At 55.4% G+C, this 21,446-nt stretch overlaps 2 protein-coding genes across 5 annotated transcripts in view; both read right to left on the bottom strand.

Annotated features, from left to right (window-relative positions):
* SLC27A5 (solute carrier family 27 (fatty acid transporter), member 5) overlaps positions 1–4,183 on the bottom strand; it is a 10,489-nt gene extending 6,306 nt beyond the window's left edge. The window contains exons 1-3 of one of the 2 annotated variants that reach the window (XM_011959116.1): positions 3,387–4,183; positions 2,823–3,032; positions 1,931–2,089 (exon numbers count right to left, since the gene is read on the bottom strand). In XM_011959116.1, coding sequence (XP_011814506.1) covers positions 1,931–2,089; positions 2,823–3,032; positions 3,387–4,074 — 1,057 coding nt within the window. In that variant the 5' untranslated portion in view covers positions 4,075–4,183. The remainder of the gene's footprint in view (positions 1–1,930; positions 2,090–2,822; positions 3,033–3,386) is intronic. The other variant, XM_011959117.1, reaches the window with a different exon arrangement.
* Positions 4,184–5,681: 1,498 nt separating this feature from the next.
* Positions 5,682–21,446, bottom strand: part of ZBTB45 (zinc finger and BTB domain containing 45) — a 28,428-nt gene continuing 12,663 nt past the window's right edge. Inside the window, exons 1-3 of one of the 3 annotated variants that reach the window (XM_011959118.1) lie at positions 11,860–12,810; positions 8,486–9,764; positions 5,682–6,437 (exon numbers count right to left, since the gene is read on the bottom strand). In XM_011959118.1, the coding sequence (XP_011814508.1) occupies positions 6,181–6,437; positions 8,486–9,764 (1,536 nt within the window). In that variant the 5' untranslated portion in view covers positions 11,860–12,810 and the 3' untranslated portion in view covers positions 5,682–6,180. Of the gene's footprint in view, positions 6,438–8,485; positions 9,765–11,383; positions 12,811–21,446 lie in introns of those variants that run through there. The other 2 variants (XM_011959119.1, XM_011959120.1) reach the window with 2 other exon arrangements.

Genomic DNA, 21,446 nt, shown 5'->3' on the forward strand with positions numbered 1-21,446 from the left:
TCTCGATCTCCTGACCTCGTGATCCGCCCGTCTCGGCCTCCCAAAGTGCTGGGATTACAGGCTTGAGCCACCGCGCCCGGCTGCAAGGAATATTAATATTAAGACCCTGGGAAGGGAATTCATTCCTGGGGGGAGGTTTATAAACGGCCACTCTGGGAATGTCTGTCCTATGCAGTTGAGATAAGGGCTGAGATACGCCCTGGTCTACTGCAGAACCCTCAGGCTTACTGGGGTAGGGAAAAACCCCGCCCTGGTAAATTGCAGGTCAGAGGATTCTCTGCTCTCAAACACTGTTTTCTGTTGTTTAAAATGTTTATCGGCTGAACATAGACTGAACATAGACTGAACATGTTTATCGGCTGAACATAGACTGAACATGTTTATCGGCTGAACATAGACTCTTATCAGTAGTTCTGTTTTGCCCTTTGCCTTGTGATCTTTGTTGGACCCTTATCAGTAGTTCTGCTTTTTGCCCTTTGAAGCACGTGATCTTTGTACCTACTCCCTGTTCTTGCACCCCCTCCCCTTTTGAAATCCTTAATAAAACTTGCTGGCTTTGAGGCTCAGGTGGGCATCACGGTCCTACTGATATGTGATGTCACCCCTGGTGGCCCAGCTGTAAAATTCCTCTGTTTGTACTCTTTCTCTTTATTTCTCAGCTGGCCAACACTTATGGAAAATAGAAAGAACCTATGTTGAAATACTGGGGGCGGGTTCCCCTAATACCACTATGCCTGGCTTTTTTATTTTTTATTTTTTTTAACAGAAGGCCTCTCACTATGTTGTCCAGGCTAGTGTTGAACTCCTGGGCTCAAGTGACCCTCCTGCCTTGGCACCCCAAAGTGCAGGGATTATAGGCATGAGCAACCACACCTAGCCATGATAAAAGTTTGAAAACACAAAGAGGCCCGGCGCGGTGGCTCACACCTGTAATCCCAGCACTTTGGGAGGCCGAGGCTGGTGGATCACAAGGTCAGGAGTTCGAGACCAACCTGACCAACATGGTGAAACCTTGTCTCTAGTTAAAATACAAAAATTAGCTGGGCATGGTGGTGCATGCCTGTAATCCCAGCTACTCAGGAGGCTGAGGCAGAAGAATTGCTTGAACCTGGGAGGTGGAGGTTGCAGTTAGCTGAGATCATGCCACTGCACTCCAGCCTGGGCGACAGAGCGAGACTCTGTCTCAAAAAAAAAAGAGAGAGAAAATGGCCGGGCGCGGTGGCTCATACCTGTAATCTCAGCACTTTGGAAGGCCGAGGCAGGTGGATCATGAGGTCAGAAGTTCAAGACCAGCCTGGCCAAGATGGTGAAATTCCATCTCTACTAAAAATACAAAAATTAGCTGGGCATAGTGGTGGGCGCCTGTAATCCCAGCTACTCGGGAGGCTGAGGCAGGAGAATCGCTTGAACCCAGGAGGCAGAGGTTGCAGTGAGCCAAGATCAGGCCACTGCACTCCAGCCTGGCGACAAAGCAAGACTCCGTCTAAAAAATAAAAAATAAATAAAAAAAAAAAAGAGAAAAAAGAACAAGCTATGGAGAGGTCCCTGTCTAGATTCTGCATCAAGAGTCCAAAGAGACAGCCCTATGGAGTGCTTGAGAGCAACTCCTACTCCAGCTCCCCCTGGGGCCATGTCACAAATCTGGGCCAGCATCCCTATCGTCTCCTGAGCACCCCACCTTCCCTGGATGCCTGTGACCGTCACTCATATCAGGTCTTGTCACCCCCTGACCAAAGCACAGCCATTAGGGACTGTGTGGGCGTCCAAGCTTCTGTCCATGGGGCCCTGGTACTCATTGGTGGGTGTCCCTTCTCGAAGGTGAGAACGCAGGGTGTGGGTAACCTACAGTGTCTTTTTGCCTTGACAGCCCCACCCTGACACTTACTCCAGTGGTCCTGTAGATTGGAGAGATCCTCAGAAGTGGGCTTACCGAGCTCTAAGCAGCCGAGGATCCCAACGACAAGTCCCATCACGTGGTACAGAGGCAGGACTATGTAAACCACGTCATCAGCTGTGGCCCCAAATAAGGACAGCATCTTGCTCATCTGCAGTACCCTCTCATGCGTGAGGATGGCTGGCTTCGGAAGGCCTTGGGATGAAGGCATGGCAAGGGCAGGGTGGTGAAATGACAGCACAGAGAGGGGCCTGACCAGAGGGATAGATCTCCAACAGCCAGGCCTGCATTGGGGTTTGAGGCTCTCAGAGAGCAGTCAAGTATAGGGATCTGTGGTTGGGTTCACAGGCTGAATTTGGACTGAGAGTAATATGTCAAGACCAAAGGTTTCAGTGGCTGTTTACTGGACAAAGGAAGAATTCTAGCATTGACCTCTCAAATTACATTGGGGGTCAGAGTTCAGGCCAAATGTCAAAATCAAGGCTGGGCGCAGTGGCTCATGCCTGTAATTCCATCATTTTGGGAGGCTGAGGTGGACAGATCACCTGAGGTCAAGGGTTAGAAACCAGCCTGGCCAACTTGGCAAAACCCTGTCTCTACCAAAAATGCAAAAATTAGCCAGGTGTGGTGGTGGGCGTCTGTAATCTCAGCTACTCAGGAGGCTGAGGCAAGAGAATCGCTTGAACCCAGGAGGTGGAGGTTGCAGTGAGCTGAGATCGATCGCACCACTGTACTCCAGCCTAGGCGACAGAGCAAGACTCTGTCTCAAAACAAACAAAACAAAACAAACAAACAAAACAGCCAAACAGAAAACAAATGTCAAAATCAGATGGTAAAGTGGTTTCAGAGGTCAACACTGAGGCACAAGTCAAGTGTGGGGTCAGGTCAGCCTGAGAATTCAGAGGCTGGTGCTAATGGGCACCCTCACCGGTGGTCCCTGAGGTGTAGATGAAGAGGGCAGGGCTTCTCCAAGTGATCCCAGCACGCAGGTCAGCAGGCACTGGATGGGAGGGCGCCGCATCCAGGGCAGCCCCCAGAGCCCCCACCCCTGGTGTAGGGGAGCTGTGACTGAGGTAGAAGCAGCGGATGTTCTCAGCCTGCAGCTTGGGAAGGATCTCCTCCAGGCTCTCCCGGAGGTCTGCAGGGATGGGTCAGAGGAGAAACAGAGGCAAGGCTCACCTTTGAGGTCGCGAGGTGGGATCTGAGACCCACAGATGCAGGCAGAGTTGCAGCTAGCATAGAAAAGCGTCCACGTTGTTTGGTAAAGAATCCCATCATTAGTATTTTTGGTCAAAAAGGATTGAAATAGCCATTGTGGGAAAATTAAACTCTGGTGACTTGAGAACTACTTTCTCCTCATAAGTCTTGATTATAATTGCCTGAGAAAGTGGGCAGGTGGGGACCAAGGGCCTCTGCCAGTCCCACCAGGACCCCTATCCTACAGTCCCTGACCTTGCCCCCTTCCATTCTCCACTGGCTCCAAGGCCCTCACCTGGGTCCACCACCAGCACCCGGGCCCCAGAGCTCAGCACAGAGTGCACCAGGGGCATCCCCCGGCTATGCGGGTTGATCCAGGCTGTTGGGCAGCCCAGCTTGGCCAGCCCCAGCCACAGACACAGGGCTGGAACGGCCTGGGAAGCCAGCACCAGGAGGGCGGCAGGCTCCCCAGCACACAGGCTCGCACGGCCACCCAGCTCAGCCTTCAGGGCCCATGCCGCCTGGCAGGCCCGGGCCTCCAGCTCGCCAAGGGTGACTGAGCCAACCCCGGGTCCCGTCCACACCAAGATTGCCCTGCCAGACTGAGCTCGTGCTCGCCTCTCGAAGGCATCTACAAAGGTGTCAGGCGGCTGCCGGCTCAAGCATGCCCTGACCTTCAGGCCCACATGGAGGAGCTTGGCCAAGAAGACCACATCAGCCGGCAGCCAGCGTAGCCCTGGGGGCGGCTGTGCTGGCAGCAGGGTTAGTGCCAGGGCCGCAGCTGCCAGGCTCAGCCCATGGGGCACCCAGGGGCTGAGCCAGGGCCGTGCTAACATGGCCAGCCCAAGTAACACGCAGCATGTGGGATCCCCTAGGAGCCAGCGCAGGGTCAAGGCCACAGCCACTGGCCACACTGGCTGTCCCAGGCCCCAGAGCAGGAGCAGCAGCAGCAGCAGCAAGGCCAACCGTCGCCTGACACTCATGGTACCAGCTCCTCCCTAGGAGCAGCAGCTGTGGAATATTGAGGCTCACCTCTGGCCCCTCAGAGTAGCCCAGTGGCTCCTCCCCAGGGGTGGCGGCCCTGGCACTGCTGACAGTGGCTGGTCCTCTCCCCAGGACTTTGCCCCCAGTCTTTCTCCTCTACATGTTTGTTTGCTCTGACTGGTCTTGTGTGTGGCTCCAGCCCCTCTCTGCCTATTTGCCACCCTTATCAGCCCCCTCCTTTGCCAGGTCTGACCCCTTTCCATCATTGGTCTCTGGGTTCCCAGGTCTCTGCCCCTTGGGCACCACCACTAGCCTCCCTTCCTGCTGTCCTGCTTGCCCCATCCACCCTCCGGGGCTGGGATCTAACTCCCTTGCCTCCCCTCCCATCCCTGCTGTGTACCAGGCACTCAGCAGAAATCCCTGCCCTTGGGAACACTCCAATCAGGCCAAACAGAAAAGCAACAGGACAGCAAGGTAGACCTCACTGGGAGGTCCTCCTGTGACACCCACCTGAACCCTGGGGAGAGGGGCTCAGCCAGGCTAAGCCCCTTGTCCCACGATCCAAGGAATCGTAGCCTCCTGTCAGGCATCCAGCAAGTGCTCAGTAAATAGAGGAACACTCGCATCGCCTGGATTCAAACCAGCTCTGCCCCCAACCCATGTGCTTGCTCTGTGAGTCTCTTCCCCACCTCTGGCTTTGATGACCATGGAGTCCTGGGGTTCAGGAGACTGAAGTCAGCCCATGATGCATGCAGGTGGATCATCAAAGCCTTGGCATTTCACCTTGAGGAGGCAGTCCCAGAAGGTAAACCCAGAGGAGCTACCATTGGCCTAGGAGGCTGGCAGGTCAGGCTGGGGCATGGCCCTCCATGCCATACCCCACTCCACCAGCTCGAAATCCTTAGGGCAGGGCACCTAGGCTAGGAGCCACTATTGTGCTGAAGAGGGGAGAGGTAAAGAGTGGCTGCTCTCTCCGCTGGATGCAGGGGCCTGGGACACTGGCTGGCCACTGGGGTGGTGTCCCCAACTGCCCAGCAGTCAGCCCCCCGATCCCACCCCTGTTTCCTGTCCCTAACATGGCCATGGGAGTCCTCCCTGAACTTGGCCCCCAGCACCAAAGGCAGATATATGGGGGCTCATATACCCTCAGGGCAACCTGGCCCCAAAGATCCCCCTGGGCTCACCACAAGTAAGGTGCTCAGCCATGTCCATCAGAGTGGGGGAGGGGAAGTCTCAAGTCCAAAAGGCCCTTAGACCCTGGCTGGAAGATCTATGGGAGGGGCCTCAAAGGTCGTGGACGGCAGCAATCAGGAGTGTGATGGGGCTTTCACATGGCCTCCCTCTCAGAGACCCATCTCAGATGTGGCCTGCCTATCCTCCTCCCCACAGGACTCAGGGATCCAAGAGAAGCAAGTGCCGGTTATATATGTAGCCCATCTTAGCCCCTACAGAATAGAGGTCCAAGATGGCAAAGTGGACCATCCTGTCCCTGCCCAGGACAGCCTGTGGGCCGCATGGGTGCCGCCCAAGAACAAGGACGCTGAGCCCTGACACCCACAGCTTGTCTATGAGAGCAAGGCACGCACTGATCCAGGTGCTCACAGCCTCGTGGTTTACGCCCCAAGGCCTACAGTCCTTTATTAGAGCGAGAGTCCCGAGGCCCAGGCCCCATATATGATGGGTCCACTTGAGCCTCCTTAGGCGCCCCATGAGGGAGGGATAGCTTGGGTAGGGAGCTAGGGACCTTGCCCAGCCTCACACCGGGGCAGGGGAGCGGCCCCAGCTCCCACCCCCACCCCAGGAGAGAGCAGGCCGAGAACCGGAGTCCTATCTTGGGCCGGGTCCCCGCGCCTGAGCGCCCGGTTTAGGCAGGAAATGGTCTAGTTCTCAGAGGTGGTCTGGTCCCTAACCAGCCCCAGCTCGGCACCTCCTGGAGGGTTCAAGCACATGGAGGAGAGGAGTAAGGCGGACTTAGGCCCTGGTATGGAGAAAGGGTGAAGGGAGAGAGAGGACCTGCGCTCAGGAGGGAGTGTGGTCTAGTGGCGGGAACCACAGGTCCCGCAGCGGGCGTGGCCGACCGTGGGCGAGGCCAGGCCCCAGCCCCATCAGGGCGCAGGGTGCGCGGCCAGGTGGCGCTCCAGCAGCGCGCGGTGCGAGAAGACCTTGCCGCAGGCGGGGCAGGGCGCGCGCTCGGGCCGGTGAGTGCGCATGTGCACGTTGAGCGAGCTCTTCTGCGTGAAGCGCTTGGCGCAGACGGCGCACTGGAAGGCGCGCACGCCCGTGTGCGTGACCATGTGCTTGAGCAGGTAGTCGCGCAGCGAGAAGGATCGCCAGCACACGGCGCACTGGTGCGGCTTCTCCCCTGCGGACGACAGGGCGGGCCGTGAACTTAAGTCAGACTCTACAGCTCCCCGCCGCCACCCCACCCCCACCCTGGGCGCCTGGACCTGGCAGGAGCTCCCCTCCCCTCCCGAACCACTATCCCGGGATCCCATGCCTGTCGGGGAACCCTCCCCTTACTCTGGGATCTTCCCGCCCAGCAGGGACACCCCCTCCTCTCCAGAACCTCCATTCGCGTTGGGACTTTCCTGCTCAACAGGGACCCTCATACACTGTGAAGTACCTCTCTCCCATCCCTTCCTGGCAGGGACCCCCTTTCTGTTATCTTGGGATGCCACTGTCTGACAGGGCTCCCCTAAATCGAGCAAGTACCCTGCCTGCAGGGAACCCAGCCTATCTGGAACATCTGTTGCCCATCTGGACTGCCCACTGGGCTCTCCCTCTACCCTCAGGGACCCTCTCCCTCAGCCCCTACCCACCCGGCACAGGGAGACACTCGGACCTCGCCCCCCTCGCCCATGCCCATATAGTCTCCTAAACTCAGTCTGACAAGGCCAGTGCCCTTTCATAAGGAGGGACCTGGGCACATCTGCCACCTTCCTGCAGGAAGCCCCAGTTGCCCAGAACCCCTGCCCGCTGGCCACTATAATGTCCTTGGTGTGATAAGAGCTCCTCATTCTAGGTTAGGGGAGGGGAGGCAGGCTGAGTCCACCCCTAGATTCATCAGGTATTAACAAAATGTGCATCTCAGCCAGGCATGGTGGCTCCCACCTGTAATCCTAACATTTTGGGAGGCAGAGGCAGGCAGATCGCTTGAGGCCAGGAGTTCAAGACCAGACTGACCAACATGGCGAAACCCCTTCTCTACTAAAAATACAAAAAATAGCCGAGTGTGGTGGTGCACGCTTGTAATCCCAGCTACTCAGGAGGCTGAGGCACAAGAATCACTTGAACCCAGGAGGCAGAGGTTGCAGTAAACCAAGCTCGTACCACTGCACTACAGCCTGGGCAACAGAGGGAGACTCGGTCTCCAAAAAAAAAAAAAAGCCTCTCTCAGTGGCAGGGTACTGAAAGGCAGTGCCTGCCAGGGGGTACCCCAGACTAACCGCGCCCAGACACCTGGCTCAGATCACACACTTCACACAGCCAGCACTACCTTGGGGCCTCTGGCAGCTCCCTGGAGACTAACCACCCAACTCCCTTATTCCCAGGCCCCTGGCTCCTCCCCAGTTGTCCCCAAGGCAGCCAGAGGTGATTATAAACTGACATCTCAGTCACTCCCCAGCTGAGAATACCGTGGCTTCCCCACCACTCACAGTCAAATCCCAAGTTCCAGCCCATGCAGAAACCTCCCTCACTAGCACTGTGGCCTTCCAGCCAAATTTTTGCTTTTACTGACAATGCCCAGCAGGCTTCTGCTTTCCATTCCTTTGTCCTCCATTTCAGCCCCCAGGGAGCATCCTCACCACATTCCTCAGTACCATCCTCCCACTCTTTACCTCTCCTGCAGCGCTGCAGAGCCGCCTCCCTGACATGGCCAAGGTCCGAGGGAACCTCCGCACAGCTTTTCGGGGTCCTCTGCAGCTGTGGGGTCCCCACACTGTACCCATGTTTTCCTACTCCTGCCCCAGTCTCAGGAGTTCCTGGGGCCCTCATCGCACCACCTCTCTGAGGGTTTTTTACCCCTGGGCCCGTAAACCCACCCTCCCTTGCTGACTGCCCATAGCGGGACTGCTGGAAACCAGAGACACAGGAGGCTCCCTGGAGCAGTTTCCCAACCTGCCCAGGACCCCCTGCCAAGACCACCACCCTTCCAAAGGCCAGGACAGGCTCCTGCTTCCCAACCCAGCCTCAGGATCCCCCTCCACAGAAGCCAGTGCCTGCTGCTCCACAGAGTGGGACTTTCCCCTCCCCCATATACCTTGCACTTGGGGGAAGGCTCAATTTCCAGGCCCCCTGCTACCCAAAAGTAACAGAACAGTTCCAGTGCCCTGTAACTAGTGCTGAATTCCCCCTTAGGTTTAACTCTCCAATGAGAGATTCTCCCTCTCCTCTCCCGCCCTGGCTCACCCGAGTGGATGAACATGTGCTTGGTGTAGTTTTTCCGGGAGCTGAACGTCTTGCGACAGTGGCTGCACTCATAGGTAGGTGGCTCAGCACCTGGGGTGCGAACAGGGGTGCCTGAGGGGGCCGTGGTGGGAGCAGCAGAGGGAGCCGGGGCCTCCCCCAGCTGAGTGCTGGGGGCTGCCTCAGGCTGGAGTGTGGGGTAGAAGGCGGGTGGGGGCGCAGGGGCTGGCCCCGATGGTGCTGAAGGGGGTGGTGCAGGTGGCCCGGGGGCACCCAAGTGAAAGGGGAAGAGTGCGACGGGTGGCCCTGGGGTCTTCACACCAGGTGGGCGGGGTCCAGCCAGTATGCAGTCGGGCTGGACAGGGGTCTCAGTGGGACAGCCTTCGGGGACAGCGCCATCCTCGTCGTGCCAAGTGGATACATAGCTGTCTGGAAATACGTCCTCAGCTGCTCCAGCTCCCCGAAGAAAATCCCGCCCGGCACCACTGTAGTCGGCGAGGCCAGTGGGTGCAGGGGGCTCCTCGCAGGCGCTGTCAGCAGCAGCAGTGAGGAAGCCGGCAGCACAGTCTGGGAAGGAAGGAGGTGCCTGTCCCTCGCCCGGGCCGCCACCTTCGCCGTCCTCGCCATCGGTCTCATCGTCAGTTTCCTCGTCATCCTCATCACCGCGGTCGTCAGGGGCCGCGGACAGTGAGGGGTCAGCATCAGGCCCCTCGGCCTTGGCAGGTGTTGGGGGCGCAGGCAGCTGCAAACGCGCGGGCTGGCGCTGCTTACGGCTGTGCGCAGCACCAGGGTGCCCCGGGGGGCGCGCAGCCAGCAGGTGGCGCAGGCGGTGACGCAGCTGCGCAGGTGCGAGTGGCGGGGGCACAGGGGTGGGCAGGGGCGTGGGCGCAGAGGTGCCCGGGGCTCGGGCGCGGGCGATAATCTGCGTGCATTCGTCGATAACTGTCTGTATGCGAAGCACCGACGCGGCCGTGAGCACCTGCAGGGCTTCGCCTTGTGCCACAACAAGCGAACCGCTGTACAGGAACTCGACCAGCTGTCGCACCGTCTGTGCGGGCACCACGGGAGGCACACGGATCTCAGAGTGGCCGAGCAGCAGCTTGTCTTGGAAGAAGGGCGAGCCGGCCGCCAGCACGCAGCGGTGGGCACGCAGCGAAGCTTCACGAATGCGCACAGTCACGTCGCAGAAGTGCCCCCCCAGCCTCTGCCCATTGAGGGTCTCAAGCAGAGAACGTGAGAAGTTCTGCAGGTGTATGTGGTGCACAGCCTCTGCAGCCGCCATCTGCACAGAACAAGAGGAGGGCCGGAAGAGGTCAACTGAGGACCCCCCTCTGTCCCAACCTCCCTGTCCCCTCACCCCTTGCTGCAGGACAGGGCTCAAGAGTGCACCACACTCCAAGGCGCGCTAACCCATCCCTCCCCAGCTGCCCTTCACAGTCCCCAGTTCCAACACAGGACACTCCAGCACTCCCTCCTCCTCCCATTTCGGTCCCGGCCAGGCCCTCCACAGCCCCCCACTAACGCCGCAAACCTTAGCACACCCCTAGGAGATGGTGTTGGGGATGTGAAAGGTCTGCCCCTCTCCGGGTCTCGCTTACAGCCCCCGAAAAGGTTCAGGGCTTGGCCTACTCTATGTTGACTCACCCACCCACCCCACCCCACCCCAACTCCAATAACCCTAAGCCTCCCCATGTGCCCCTCCAAGAGGGCAGCCCTGTGTGTAGAAGAGGCCAAAGACCCCCATCCCAACTGGCTAACCCACCTCACCCAGAGCAGACCCTGCTCACTACCCAGCTAGTTTCCCCTCCACCCCTGCTGGCAGCTCCTTTTGGTTTCCTTTAGCTACATCCCCCCGGTATGAGACCCTATGCAGAGGCAGGATTGCTGCCTCAGAACCAGGTCACCTTAACTAGTATATACAGGGGCTTTGGCAGGAGTGGGATGGCATGACCTGTTTCCTGGGCAGCATGGCTCTGGGTGTGCCTGGTCACTTAAGGGCTGAGGGTAAAAGGTTGGGCATTACCTTGGGAGATGCCCCAGGGAAACCAGCACACGGTCCCTGGCAGCCCCTAGCATAGCAGGCAGGGAGGTGGCTCCTGCAGCCCCAGCTTCTTGCCATCTGGATGGGGCCTGTGGGGCCCAGGGTGTGGGTGCGGCACAGAGAGGGGAAGTGTGGAATGAGCAGGGGTGTGTGACTGGATAGGTGCCCACTGAGCAAGCCAGACAAGGCCCAACATCAGGTACCAGAAACGGGAGGGAGTAGTCCCCAGAGGACGCTGGAATGTGAGGAGTTCTGCTACTCCGTCCATCAAGCAGGTAAACCGTGATCCTTCGGCCTGTTTCCCCTTCTATCAAACAAGGGATGAGATACTCGGCTCATCCCGCACCCAGACTGCACACACCTCCAGTCTAAGGGAGGAGGGCAGGAGCGCTGGACTCTGACATCCATATAGCCTCCACCAGCCTGTCTCTCCCTTGGAGTCACAAAGCCCCGGAGTGGGCTCGGCTTGATGCTGCCCCTACACCCTCGGGCTCTACTGGGATCTCAAGATTCAACCCCTCCAACTCCTTATGCCCAATCCGCCGTCCCTTTGCTCAGCCAGACGCCTCACTTTCTTGCATGCCCAACATTTGACCCTCAGGCCACTACGAGCCCCTCCACTGCCCCGTTCCCGCTGTCCTGGACGGATGAAGAAACCTGGCTGGTCTCTCCACGCCCCTCGCCTCCCCTTCTGTTCCCCACATGGCAGCCAGAGGGAGCCTTTCCAGACTACAGATCCGGATACACCACCCCGCCCCCCGGCCCCACTCTGAGCCTTCTGTGCAATGCCTCAAAAAAGCCAGGCCTGTGCCCGTGCAAAGGCTAACCCAGCAAGCAGCACCCGCCCCATCTGTATTCACCTAGCACCTGAAAGGCTTCTAATCTGTGTCCGGCCGATGGGGACGCATCAACCCGAGAGACTTGAACCCTCCTTTCCCGCCCGGCCCCGCCCCGCGGCGGGCTCCATTCCTCAGTCCCGACGCCGCAAAGCCGGCCTGGACACTTCAGAACAAAGGCCAGCCTTCGAGACCCGGCGCCCAGGCCAGCTTCCTGGGTCCGGCGCCGCACACTCCCGCCACGCCTTCGCCGCGCCGTGTGCTTTACCCTGAGCGCGTTCTCCCAATCTCTGCTCCATTGCCCGCGCCCCACCCTAATCCCAAAGCACCCCTCTGACCCGCCGCGGCCACCCCGCACCCTGGCCCGCGCCGTACCCCGGTCCTGCAGCGCCCCCTCGCGTTCGCAGCGTGCGCTTCTAGCGGAGCGCAGGTGCCCCTCCCCTGGCACGCCCCAGCCTCCTCGCCCGCCCTGCGGCAGGGGGATGCCCATCCGACCCCACCTCCGACTCCTCTTCAGGCACCAGGCTCGACTGTGGCCGCCTCCTTCTCACGGACTAGAAGGCCGCACTTCCGGGCCCCTACGCCGGCGGAACCAAAGCCCGTGGTCGCGGCGGCGCAGGGGAAACCCTATCCGCAGCACGTTTCCGGTATTTTTATGGCAATCGGCTCCCTTCGGTCCGCACTGCGGCTCTCAGTCGGAACCAAAGTCGAAGAGGCTAGGGCTGCCGGAATTTCTGGACCAGAGCACTCTTCCGGCGTCGCCCAGGAGATCAGGGGTGTGGCGGGGCCTGCGCGATCAATCCGCAGGCGCCCTGTGATGGAGGATGGGAAGGCAGTTCCCGGCCCAAGTCACCAACCTGTTCTGGCCAGTTTAAACCCCACTGCGAACTGGGGAAGTGGCCTTATTCCTGTGACACGGGTGAGAGCTGAAGTAGGTCTCGGTCCCTAGCCGCCAGGAGGCGCAGGCGAGCTACCCCTACTCCAGGCCCGCCCGCTGTGGGTGGGATTGGGGAGCGGACCCCATCTCGGCCTTGGCATCTTCTCCTACAACGCAGACAGGAACAGACAACTGCCTCACCCTGCTCTGGGCCTCTCCTGAGCTAGACTCTCTGAGATTCTGGGACATTGCAAGTCGATCTGTTATGGGGGACAGAATTCTGAAAATGGCCCCCTCCAAGATTCCGTGCCCAAATCTCCAGAACCTGTAAATATGATAATCTCACCTATGAATAGTTACACTACATGGTGAAAGGCTTTTTGCAGACATAACTAAGGTTACTCATTAGCTGATCTTAAAAATAGAATATGATTCTGGATTATTTTGGTAGGTCCAAGGTAATCATAAGGGTCCTTAAAGGCAGAAGAGGAAGGTGGAGAAACTTGAAGTAGAAGAGTTTTGTCCATGAGAGGGACAAGTGTCATGCTGAGAATCTGAGAAGAGGTGCAACAACAGCCAGTAAGAAGACAGACCTCATGGCTGGATGCAGTGGCTCAGGCCTGTAATCCCAGGACTCTGGGAGGCCAAGGAGGGCAGATCACGAGGTCCCAGGAGATCGATACCATCCTGGCTAACACGGTGAAACTCCGTCTCTACTAAAAATACAAAAAATGAGCCGGGTGTGGTGGCGGGCGCCTGTAGTCCCAGCTACTTGGGAGGCTGAGGCAGGAGAATGGCATGAACCCAGGAGGCGGAGCTTGCAGTGAGCCAAGATCGTGCCACTGCACTCCAGCCTGGGCGACAGAACGAGACTCGTCTCAAAAAAAGAAAGAAAGAAAAGAAAACAGACCTCAGCCCTAGATGTGCATGGAGCTAGATTCTGCCCACAACCTGAATGAGCTTGGAAGCAAATTTTTCCCCAGAGCCTCCAGACAGCAACTCAGTCCATACCACACCTTGATTTCAGACTTTATGAGACCCACAGAAGACCTACTTGGGCTTCTGACCTATGGAATGGTGAGCTAATAAATGGATATTGTTTTAATCTATGAAGTTTCTGGTAATTTGTTACAGTTACGATAGAAAACAAATACATCTGGTGAGACCCAGGGCCTCCACACAGTGAGAGTCCGATAAATGCCACTATTTGTTTCCCATCTGATGAACACATTCCTCACATTTCCCTCCCTGAAAGCTTTATTTCTGTGCCTTCCCAGCCTTTACTAGGCCCCTTCGTAATCTCATTCCTCAGGGAGCAGTTCTCACTTCCCTTATCCCAGAGGACAGAGTGACTCTGGAGTGAAAGTGGGAACCCACTGTCCAAATGTATGACTAGAACAAAGCCTCTGGAAGACAGACAAGGTCAGGATGCCTGTCCTTCACCCAGGGCAGCTACTGTTGGCTGTGTTGTAGATGTGGTATTTGGAGGTCAGGTCAGGGGGTGGAAAATATGTGCCAGATGGGAAACCCCATTAAAACACAAGTCTAGGCTGGGCACGGTGGCTCACACCTGTAATCCCAGCACTTTGGGAGGCCAAGGTGGGTGGATTACCCGAGGTCAGGAGTTCTAAACCAGCCTGGCCAACGTGGTGAAACCCCGTCTCTACTTTTTTTTTTTTTTTTTGAGACGAAGTCTCGCTCTTGTCCCCCAGGCTGGGGGGACATGGTGCACAATGGTGCGATTACAGGCATCTACCACCATGCCTGGCTAATTTTTATATTTTTAGTAGAGACGGGGTTTCACCATGTTCGCCATGCTGGTCTTGAACTCCTCACCTCAGGTGATCCGCCCGCCTCGGCCTCCTAAAGTGCTGGGATTACAGGCATGAGCCACTGTGCCTAGCCTGTCTCTACTAAAAATACAAAAAATTAGCTGGGCGTGGTGGTGGGCGCCCATAATCCCAGCTACTTGGGAGGCTGAGGCAGGAGAATCACTTGAACCTCGGAGGCAGAGGTTGTAGTGAGCTGAGATCGCTCCGTTGCACTCCAGCCTGGGCAACAGGAGTGAAAATCTGTCTCAAAACAAAACAAAACAAACAAACAAAAAACACAAGTCTAATAACCTGCCATCATCATTGTCTTTGTTCAGACTCAAACCATGGCCTGCTGGACCCACTGGGTCTGCTTTCACTGGGCTGTTTTGGGAAGAGCATAAGGGTAGGTGGGAAGGCATGCAAGAGGCCTCTGGGGAGGGAGGATGGCCCTCCCTTGGGCAAGACAAATGCATGAACCTTGGGCTGAGTGGCAAGATTGCGGTGCGTTGAGGCGGGGAAGCCATGTCCCATTAGCCCCATTAGTATGTTTAAGGGGCTGCAGGAAAGACAGTGCACCTAGTGGGGTCGCAAACGCAGGAGTCCTAGCAGGAAACAATAGCTGCCCTGACAGCAGTGAAGGGCAGAAAGGGACAGATTCAGGATAGGAAGGAGAGGACACGGGTGGCTTTAGAGAAAGTCTCAACCCCAAGGGATGGGGCCTGGAGGATTAGGGCAAGCTGGGGGTGGAAGACCCGCCCAAGAGGCTAGGATGAGCATAGGAAGGAGAAACCCAGACCCTGACCTCTCTCAGGCAGCCAAGGGAGGTGAGAGCTGCAGCCTCAAGGGTTATTTTCCTTTTCTCTCTAAAAATCTTATGACAAGCCCGGGTGTGGTGGCTCATGTCTGTAATCTCATAATTTCAGCACTTTGGGAGGCTTAGGCATTCAGATCACCTGAGGTCAGGAGTTCGAGACCACCCTGGCCAACATGGTGAAACCCTGTCTCTACTAAAAATACAAAAATTGACTGAGCGTGGTGGCTCATGCCTATAATCCTAGCACTTTGGGAGGCTGAGACAGGTGGATCACCTGAGGTCAGGAGTTCAAGACCAGCCTGGCCAATACCTGGGCGTGGTGGCAGGCACCTGTAATCCCAGCTACTCTGGAGGCTGAGGCAGGAGAATAGCTTGAACCTGGGAGGCGGAGGTTGCAGTGAGCCGAAATTGTGCCCTTGCACTCCAGCCTGGGTGACAAGAACAAAACTACATCTTAAAAAAATATATATATATATAAACACACACATATATACATGTATATACATATATATACATATATGTGTGTATATATATACACACACACACTTATATATACAAAAATTTGCTGGGTGTGGTGGTGGGCACCTGTAGTCCCAGCTACTTGGGAGACTGAAGCAGGAGAATCCCTTGAGCCCAGGAGGTGGAGGTTGCAGTGAGCCAAGATCACGCCACTGCACCCCAGCCTGGGCGACAAAGAGAGACTCTGTCTCAAAAAAATAAAATACGGTGGCTCAAGCCTGTAATCCCAGCACTTTGGGAGGCCGAGACGGGCGGATCACAAGGTCAGGAGATCGAGACCATCCTGGCTAACACGGTGAAACCCCGTCTCTACTAAAAACTATAAAAAACTAGCCGGGCGAGGTGGTGGGCGCCTATAGTCCCAGCTACCCGGGAGGCTGAGGCAGGAGAATGGTGTAAACCCGGGAGGCGGAGCTTGCAGTGAGCTGAGATCCAGCCACTGCACTCCAGCCTGGGCGACAAAGAGAGACTCTGTCTCAAAAAAATAAAATAAAATAATAATAATAATAATAAGAAAAATGTGTACATATGAATACGTGTGTATATATGTATACGTGTGTGTGTATAGGAACCCAAAGACGTTATCACTGGTTGTGGGGGCATTTCAAGGAATAAATATGTACCTGAGAACACAGGTTTGACAAACTAGGGAGGAGGGTAATGTGACCTGCAAATATTAAAAACTCCAGGCTAAGCCCAAGGCCTGAGATGGGAAATGGCGGCCATTGAGGGAAGACTCTATGAGAGCACAATGACCACAGATGTGAAAGGAGCAGACGAAACTGATCTCCAGGGTGACGGGGCCTCCTCAGCTGGCTAAGGCAGGGCCCCTCTGACAGCATGGGTCAGAGAACAGACAGCTCCCACCAAGGAGTCTCCCAGGACCTCTCGGCTGTGCCTGATTCCATCTCAGTCAGGGTCCCAACCTCCCTCCATCCTCCATCACTTCCCGGGCAGCCTTTCACCGAGACTTCCCCTCTGTGGCAGTCACACTCAAGTCCTTGTGTCCACAAACCTGGCCCCATCCTAGTGGATTTGGGTTGTGCCAGGTGTGGAATATAGGTCCCATGATCCAGGCACAGTGATTGTGGGGGCATTTCTGTTTTTTTTTTTTTTGAGACGGAGTCTCGCTCTGTCGCCCGGGCTGGAGTGCAGTGGCCGGATCTCAGCTCACTGCAAGCGCCTCCTCCTGGGTTTACACCATTCTCTTGCCTCAGCCTCCCGAGTAGCTGGGACTACAGGTGCCCGCCACCTCGCCCGGCTAGTTTTTTGTATTTTTTAGTAGAGGCGGGGTTTCACCGTGTCAGCCAGGATGGTCTCGATCTCCTGACCTTGTGATCCGCCCATCTCGGTCTCCCAAAGTGCTGGGATTATAGGCTTGAGCCACCGCGCCCGGCCTGTGGGGGCATTTCAAGTACTAAATGAGTATACCCAGGAGCAGGCACTAAGCATATACCTGCAGAAATGCTTCCTGGTATAAGGCAGATAGGAGTGGAGGCTGAGGGGTGGTCCCTGGCAAGGCAAATAGCAGCAGTGAAGACTTGAGCCCTTTTGATGGGACAGAGAAGACATGGGAGTCTTGTGAGGTGGTGGGAAGGGGCAATGGCAGGATCCCCTGTATACTTCAGAAAGTCCCCTGAGGAAACTTAGAGAGGGGCTGGAGGGAGGCCCAGCCCCAAGCCCTGGTGGAACTAAGGAGGTGGTAGAAGCAATGGGTGGAATTTATCAGAAAAGTAACAGCATCCAGACAGGTATTGAGGGCTGTCAGTAAAGGTGGGTGGGGGCAAGGAATATTTACAAGAGAGGAAAGATTTAATGTGCTTTCATATGTAAAATAAAAAGAAGAAGGTACTACCAGCCCTGTGGACAGAGGCCTGAGACCTCAGGAAGAAGGAGACCTAAGCTGAGACAATACTCAAAACAACACAACCAGGAGCACTTCGTCAGGGGCCAGGACCTTGACCTGTTCTGTGCCCTTGGATTAATTTTGAAGAGTTTAAAAAACCCAAAGGCTGGGCGTGGTGGCTCACGCCTGTAATCCCAGCATTTGGGAGGCTGAGGCGGGTGGATCACCTGAGGTCAAGAATTCCAGGCCAGCCTGAACAACATGATGAAACCCCGTCTCTACTAAAAATACAAAAATTAGCTGGGCGTGGTGGCACATGCCTAGAATCCCAGCTACTCGGGAGTCTGAGGCAGGAGAATTGCTTGAACCCGGGAGGCGGAGGTTGCAGTGAGCCGAGATCATGCCACTGCACTCCAGCATGGGTGACAAAGCAAGACTCCCTCTCAAAAAAAAAAAATTGTTGCTGAGGCTCACGCCTGCAATCCCAGCACTTTGGGAGGCCAGTGTGGGCAGATGGATCCCGAGGTCAGGAGTTTGAGACCAACCTGGTCAGTATGGTGAAACCCAATCTCTACTAAAAATACAAAAATTAGGCTGGGTGCGGTGGCTCATGCCTGGAATCCCAGCACTTTGGGAGCCCGAGGCAGGTGAATCATGAGGTCAGGAGTTTGAGACCAGCCAGTCGAGACCAGCCTGGCCAACATGGTGAAACCCCGTCTCTACCAAAAATACAAAAATTAGCCAGACGTGTACACGCGCCTGTAATCCCAGCTACTAGGGAGGCTGAGGCAGGAGAATTGCTTGAACCCGGGAGGCAGAGGTTGCAGTGAGCTGAGATCACGCCACTGCACTCCAGCCTGGACAACAGAGTGAGACACTGTCTCAGAAAATAATAAATAAATACATTAATTAATTAATTAAAGAAATATAAAATTTCACCGAGCGTAGTGACACGCGTCTGTAGTCCTAGCTACTGGGGAGGCTGAGGCAGAACAATTGCTCAAACCCTGGAGGCGGAGGTTGCAGTGAGCCGAGATTGTGCCACTGCACTCCAGCCTGGGTGAGAGTGAAACTTTGTCTCAAAAATAAATAAATAGATAATAAAATAAATTTAAAAGCCCAAGAAACAGGCTGGGCACAGTGTCTTCCATCTTAAATCCCAGCACTTTGAGAGGCCGAGGCAGGTGCATCACCTAAGGTCAGGAGTTTGAGACCAGACTGGCCATCATGGTGAAAACCCATCTCTACTGAAAATACAAAAATTAGCCGAGTGTGGTGGCAGGGGCCTGAAATCCCAGCTACTAGTGAGGCTGAGACAGGAGAATTGCTTGAACCCAGGAGGCAGAGGTAGCAGTGAGCCAAGATCTCGCCATTGCACTCCAGCCTGGGCGACAAGAGCAAAACTCCACCTCAAAACAAACAAACGAACAAATTTAAAAAAAACCCAAGAAACACAGGACAATATAGTATAGACTGGAGCATTGATTATTTACAATTCACATTCTCAAATTACCCATGTTCTTGTTTCGTTCTGGTTTTAGTACACACACACACAAAGTTGTTATTATTATTATTATTATTTGAGACAGAGTCTGGCTCTGTCGCCCAGGCTGGAGTGCAGTGGCGCCATCTCGGCTCACTGCAAGGTCTGCCTCCTGGGTTCACACCATTCTCCTGCCTCACCCTCCCAAGTAGCTGGGACTGCAGGTGCCCGCCACCACACCCGGCTAATTTTTTGTATTTTTAGTAGAGACGGGGTTTTACCATGTTAGACAGGATGGTCTCGATCTCCTGACCTCGTGATCTACCCACCTCAACCTACAAAAGTGCTGAGATTACAAGTGTGAGCCACTGCGCCTGGTATTATTATTATTATTATTACTATTGAGACAGAGTTTGGCTCTTGTCGTCCGGGCTGGAGTGTAATGGCACAATCACGGCTCACTGCAACTTCCACCTCTTGGGTTCAAGTGATTTTCCTGCTTCAGCCTCCTGAGTAGCTAGGATTACAGGTGCTTGCCACCACATCTGGTTAGTTTTTGTATTTTTAGTGGAGATGAGGTTTCACCATGTTGGCCACGCTAATCCCAAACTCCTGACCTCAGGTGACCCACCTGCCTCAGCCTCCCAAAATGCTGGGATTACAGGTGTAAGCCACCATGCCTGGCTATTATTATTTTTTTGAGACAGGGTTTCACTCTGTCATCCAGCCTCAAGTGCAGCGGCATGATCACGGCTCACTGCAGCCTCATCCTTCCAGGCTCTTGGGATCCTTCCACCTCAGTCTCCTGAGAAGTTGGGACTACAGGTGTGGGCCACCACACCTGGCCACAAAATGTGTTTTGAGTAAAGCTCTAAAGTGAAGGGGAAAGCCCCAACCCCCTATTGTGGGACACCTGGATGGTTCCATCCCGAAAAGCCACAGCAAAACTCAGCTCCATCACCAGAAGATAACACATCCACTGAAGCCAGGGTAAAGCCATTCTCCACTTAATCAATTTTCCTGTATTGCACCCACTGTTCCTCGATGCCCTGGAGCGAGGAATTCTACCACCCACGGTAGGTGTAAGCCTGGCAGCTCCAGTTTTATGGCCCCAGGGGACAGCCTTTCTCACCTCCAGACACAAACTCTGCCATATAATTTCCCATGTGCACAATTCAGTCATTTTCAGTCCGTTTATTGTGTTGTGTAACCTTCACCACTCTCCTGTTCTAGAACATTTACATCACCTCCATGAGATTGCTCATCCCATTTCCTGAGTGTCCCCACCCCTGTCCCCACGAATCTGTCCCTGGATTTGTCTGCTCTGGACATTTCCTATCAGTGGAATCACACAACATGAAGTCTTGGTCCCTGCCGTCTCCAGCCCTGTCACTGTGTCTCAGGCTCCTGTGCCACCCGGGTGTTGTGAATTTTCTCTGGTCAGATTGTTCAGTGTTTTCCACTCAGGAGTGGCTAGTCTGAGAAATGCTTGCCAACTAAGGTGGGCAACTGAGGCAGAACAACCACCCAGCCCTGTTCTCCCAGCCGTCTTCCTGCTGGACCCATGGTGGCCAAGGCCGTAGTCCAGGAGGGATCAGCCCAGACTTGCCACACCCTGACTTTGTCCCCTCCCTCTTTACAAGGGCTGCTCTCCACACTGCCTGCTTTGTGTTTAAGACATTGGGCCGGGCATGGTGGCTCACGCCTGTAATCCCAGCATTCTGGGAGGCTGAGGCGGGTGGATCACCTGAGGTCAGGAGTTTGAGACCAGGCTGGTCAACATGGCAAAACCCCGTCTCTACTAAAACACAAAAATTAGCTGGGCCTGGCTGTATGTGCCTGTAATCCTAGCTACTCAGGGGGCTGAGACAGGAGAATCCCTTGTGAAAGATTATCCCTGGGACCTGAAAGCTTGGGGGGATAAATAACTCCTCACTTCTCAGGCCCAGTCCCAAGACACAAGGTCATTTGTGCCAGCAGCGGGCGTCAGCAAGATAGCAGAAGCAGGAAGAGAGCTGGCCGGAAGACATGTACCCCTGGAGATGGAGGGAGAGAAGCCCTGGGTAGCACATAGCAGTTACATCAGAGCAGGACACTTCCTGTTTACAGGAGACTATAAAACTCCTGCCCTGTCCTCACTTGGGGCTGGCCTCAGCCCCTCTGCACCCAGGCGCTCATTAAAACAGCATGTTGGCCGGGCGCGGTGGCTCACGCCTGTAATCCCAGCACTTTGGGAGGCCGAGACGGGCGGGTCACGAGGTCAGGAGATCGAGACCATCCTGGTTAACACGGTGAAACCCCGTCTCTACTAAAAATACAAAAAATTAGCCGGGCGCGGTGGCGGGCGCCTGTAGCCCGAGAGGCTGAGGCAGGAGAATGGCGTTAACCCGGGAGGCGGAGCTTGCAGTGAGCAGAGATCGTGCCACTGCACTCCAGCCTGGGCGACAGAGCGAGTCTCCGTCTCAAAAATAAAAATAAAAATAAAACAGCGTGTTGCTCCACACCACCCTGTGTTGTTTGTTGGCACGCTCTCAGGATTCGAACCGATATTAGAGCCTTGCAGCTTGAACCAAGGAGGCAGAGGTTGCAGTGAGCCAAGATTGCACCACTGCACTCCAGTCTGGGCGACAGAGTGAAGCCCTGTCTCGAAAATTAATAATAATAATAATAATTATAATAATAATAGTAATAATATTTAAAAGAGAAATAAATAGCCAGGTGTGGTGGCGGGTGC

The sequence above is a fragment of the Colobus angolensis genome, unplaced genomic scaffold (genome assembly GCF_000951035.1).
Source record: "Colobus angolensis palliatus isolate OR3802 unplaced genomic scaffold, Cang.pa_1.0 Scaffold480, whole genome shotgun sequence".
Lineage (NCBI taxonomy): Eukaryota > Metazoa > Chordata > Mammalia > Primates > Cercopithecidae > Colobus > Colobus angolensis.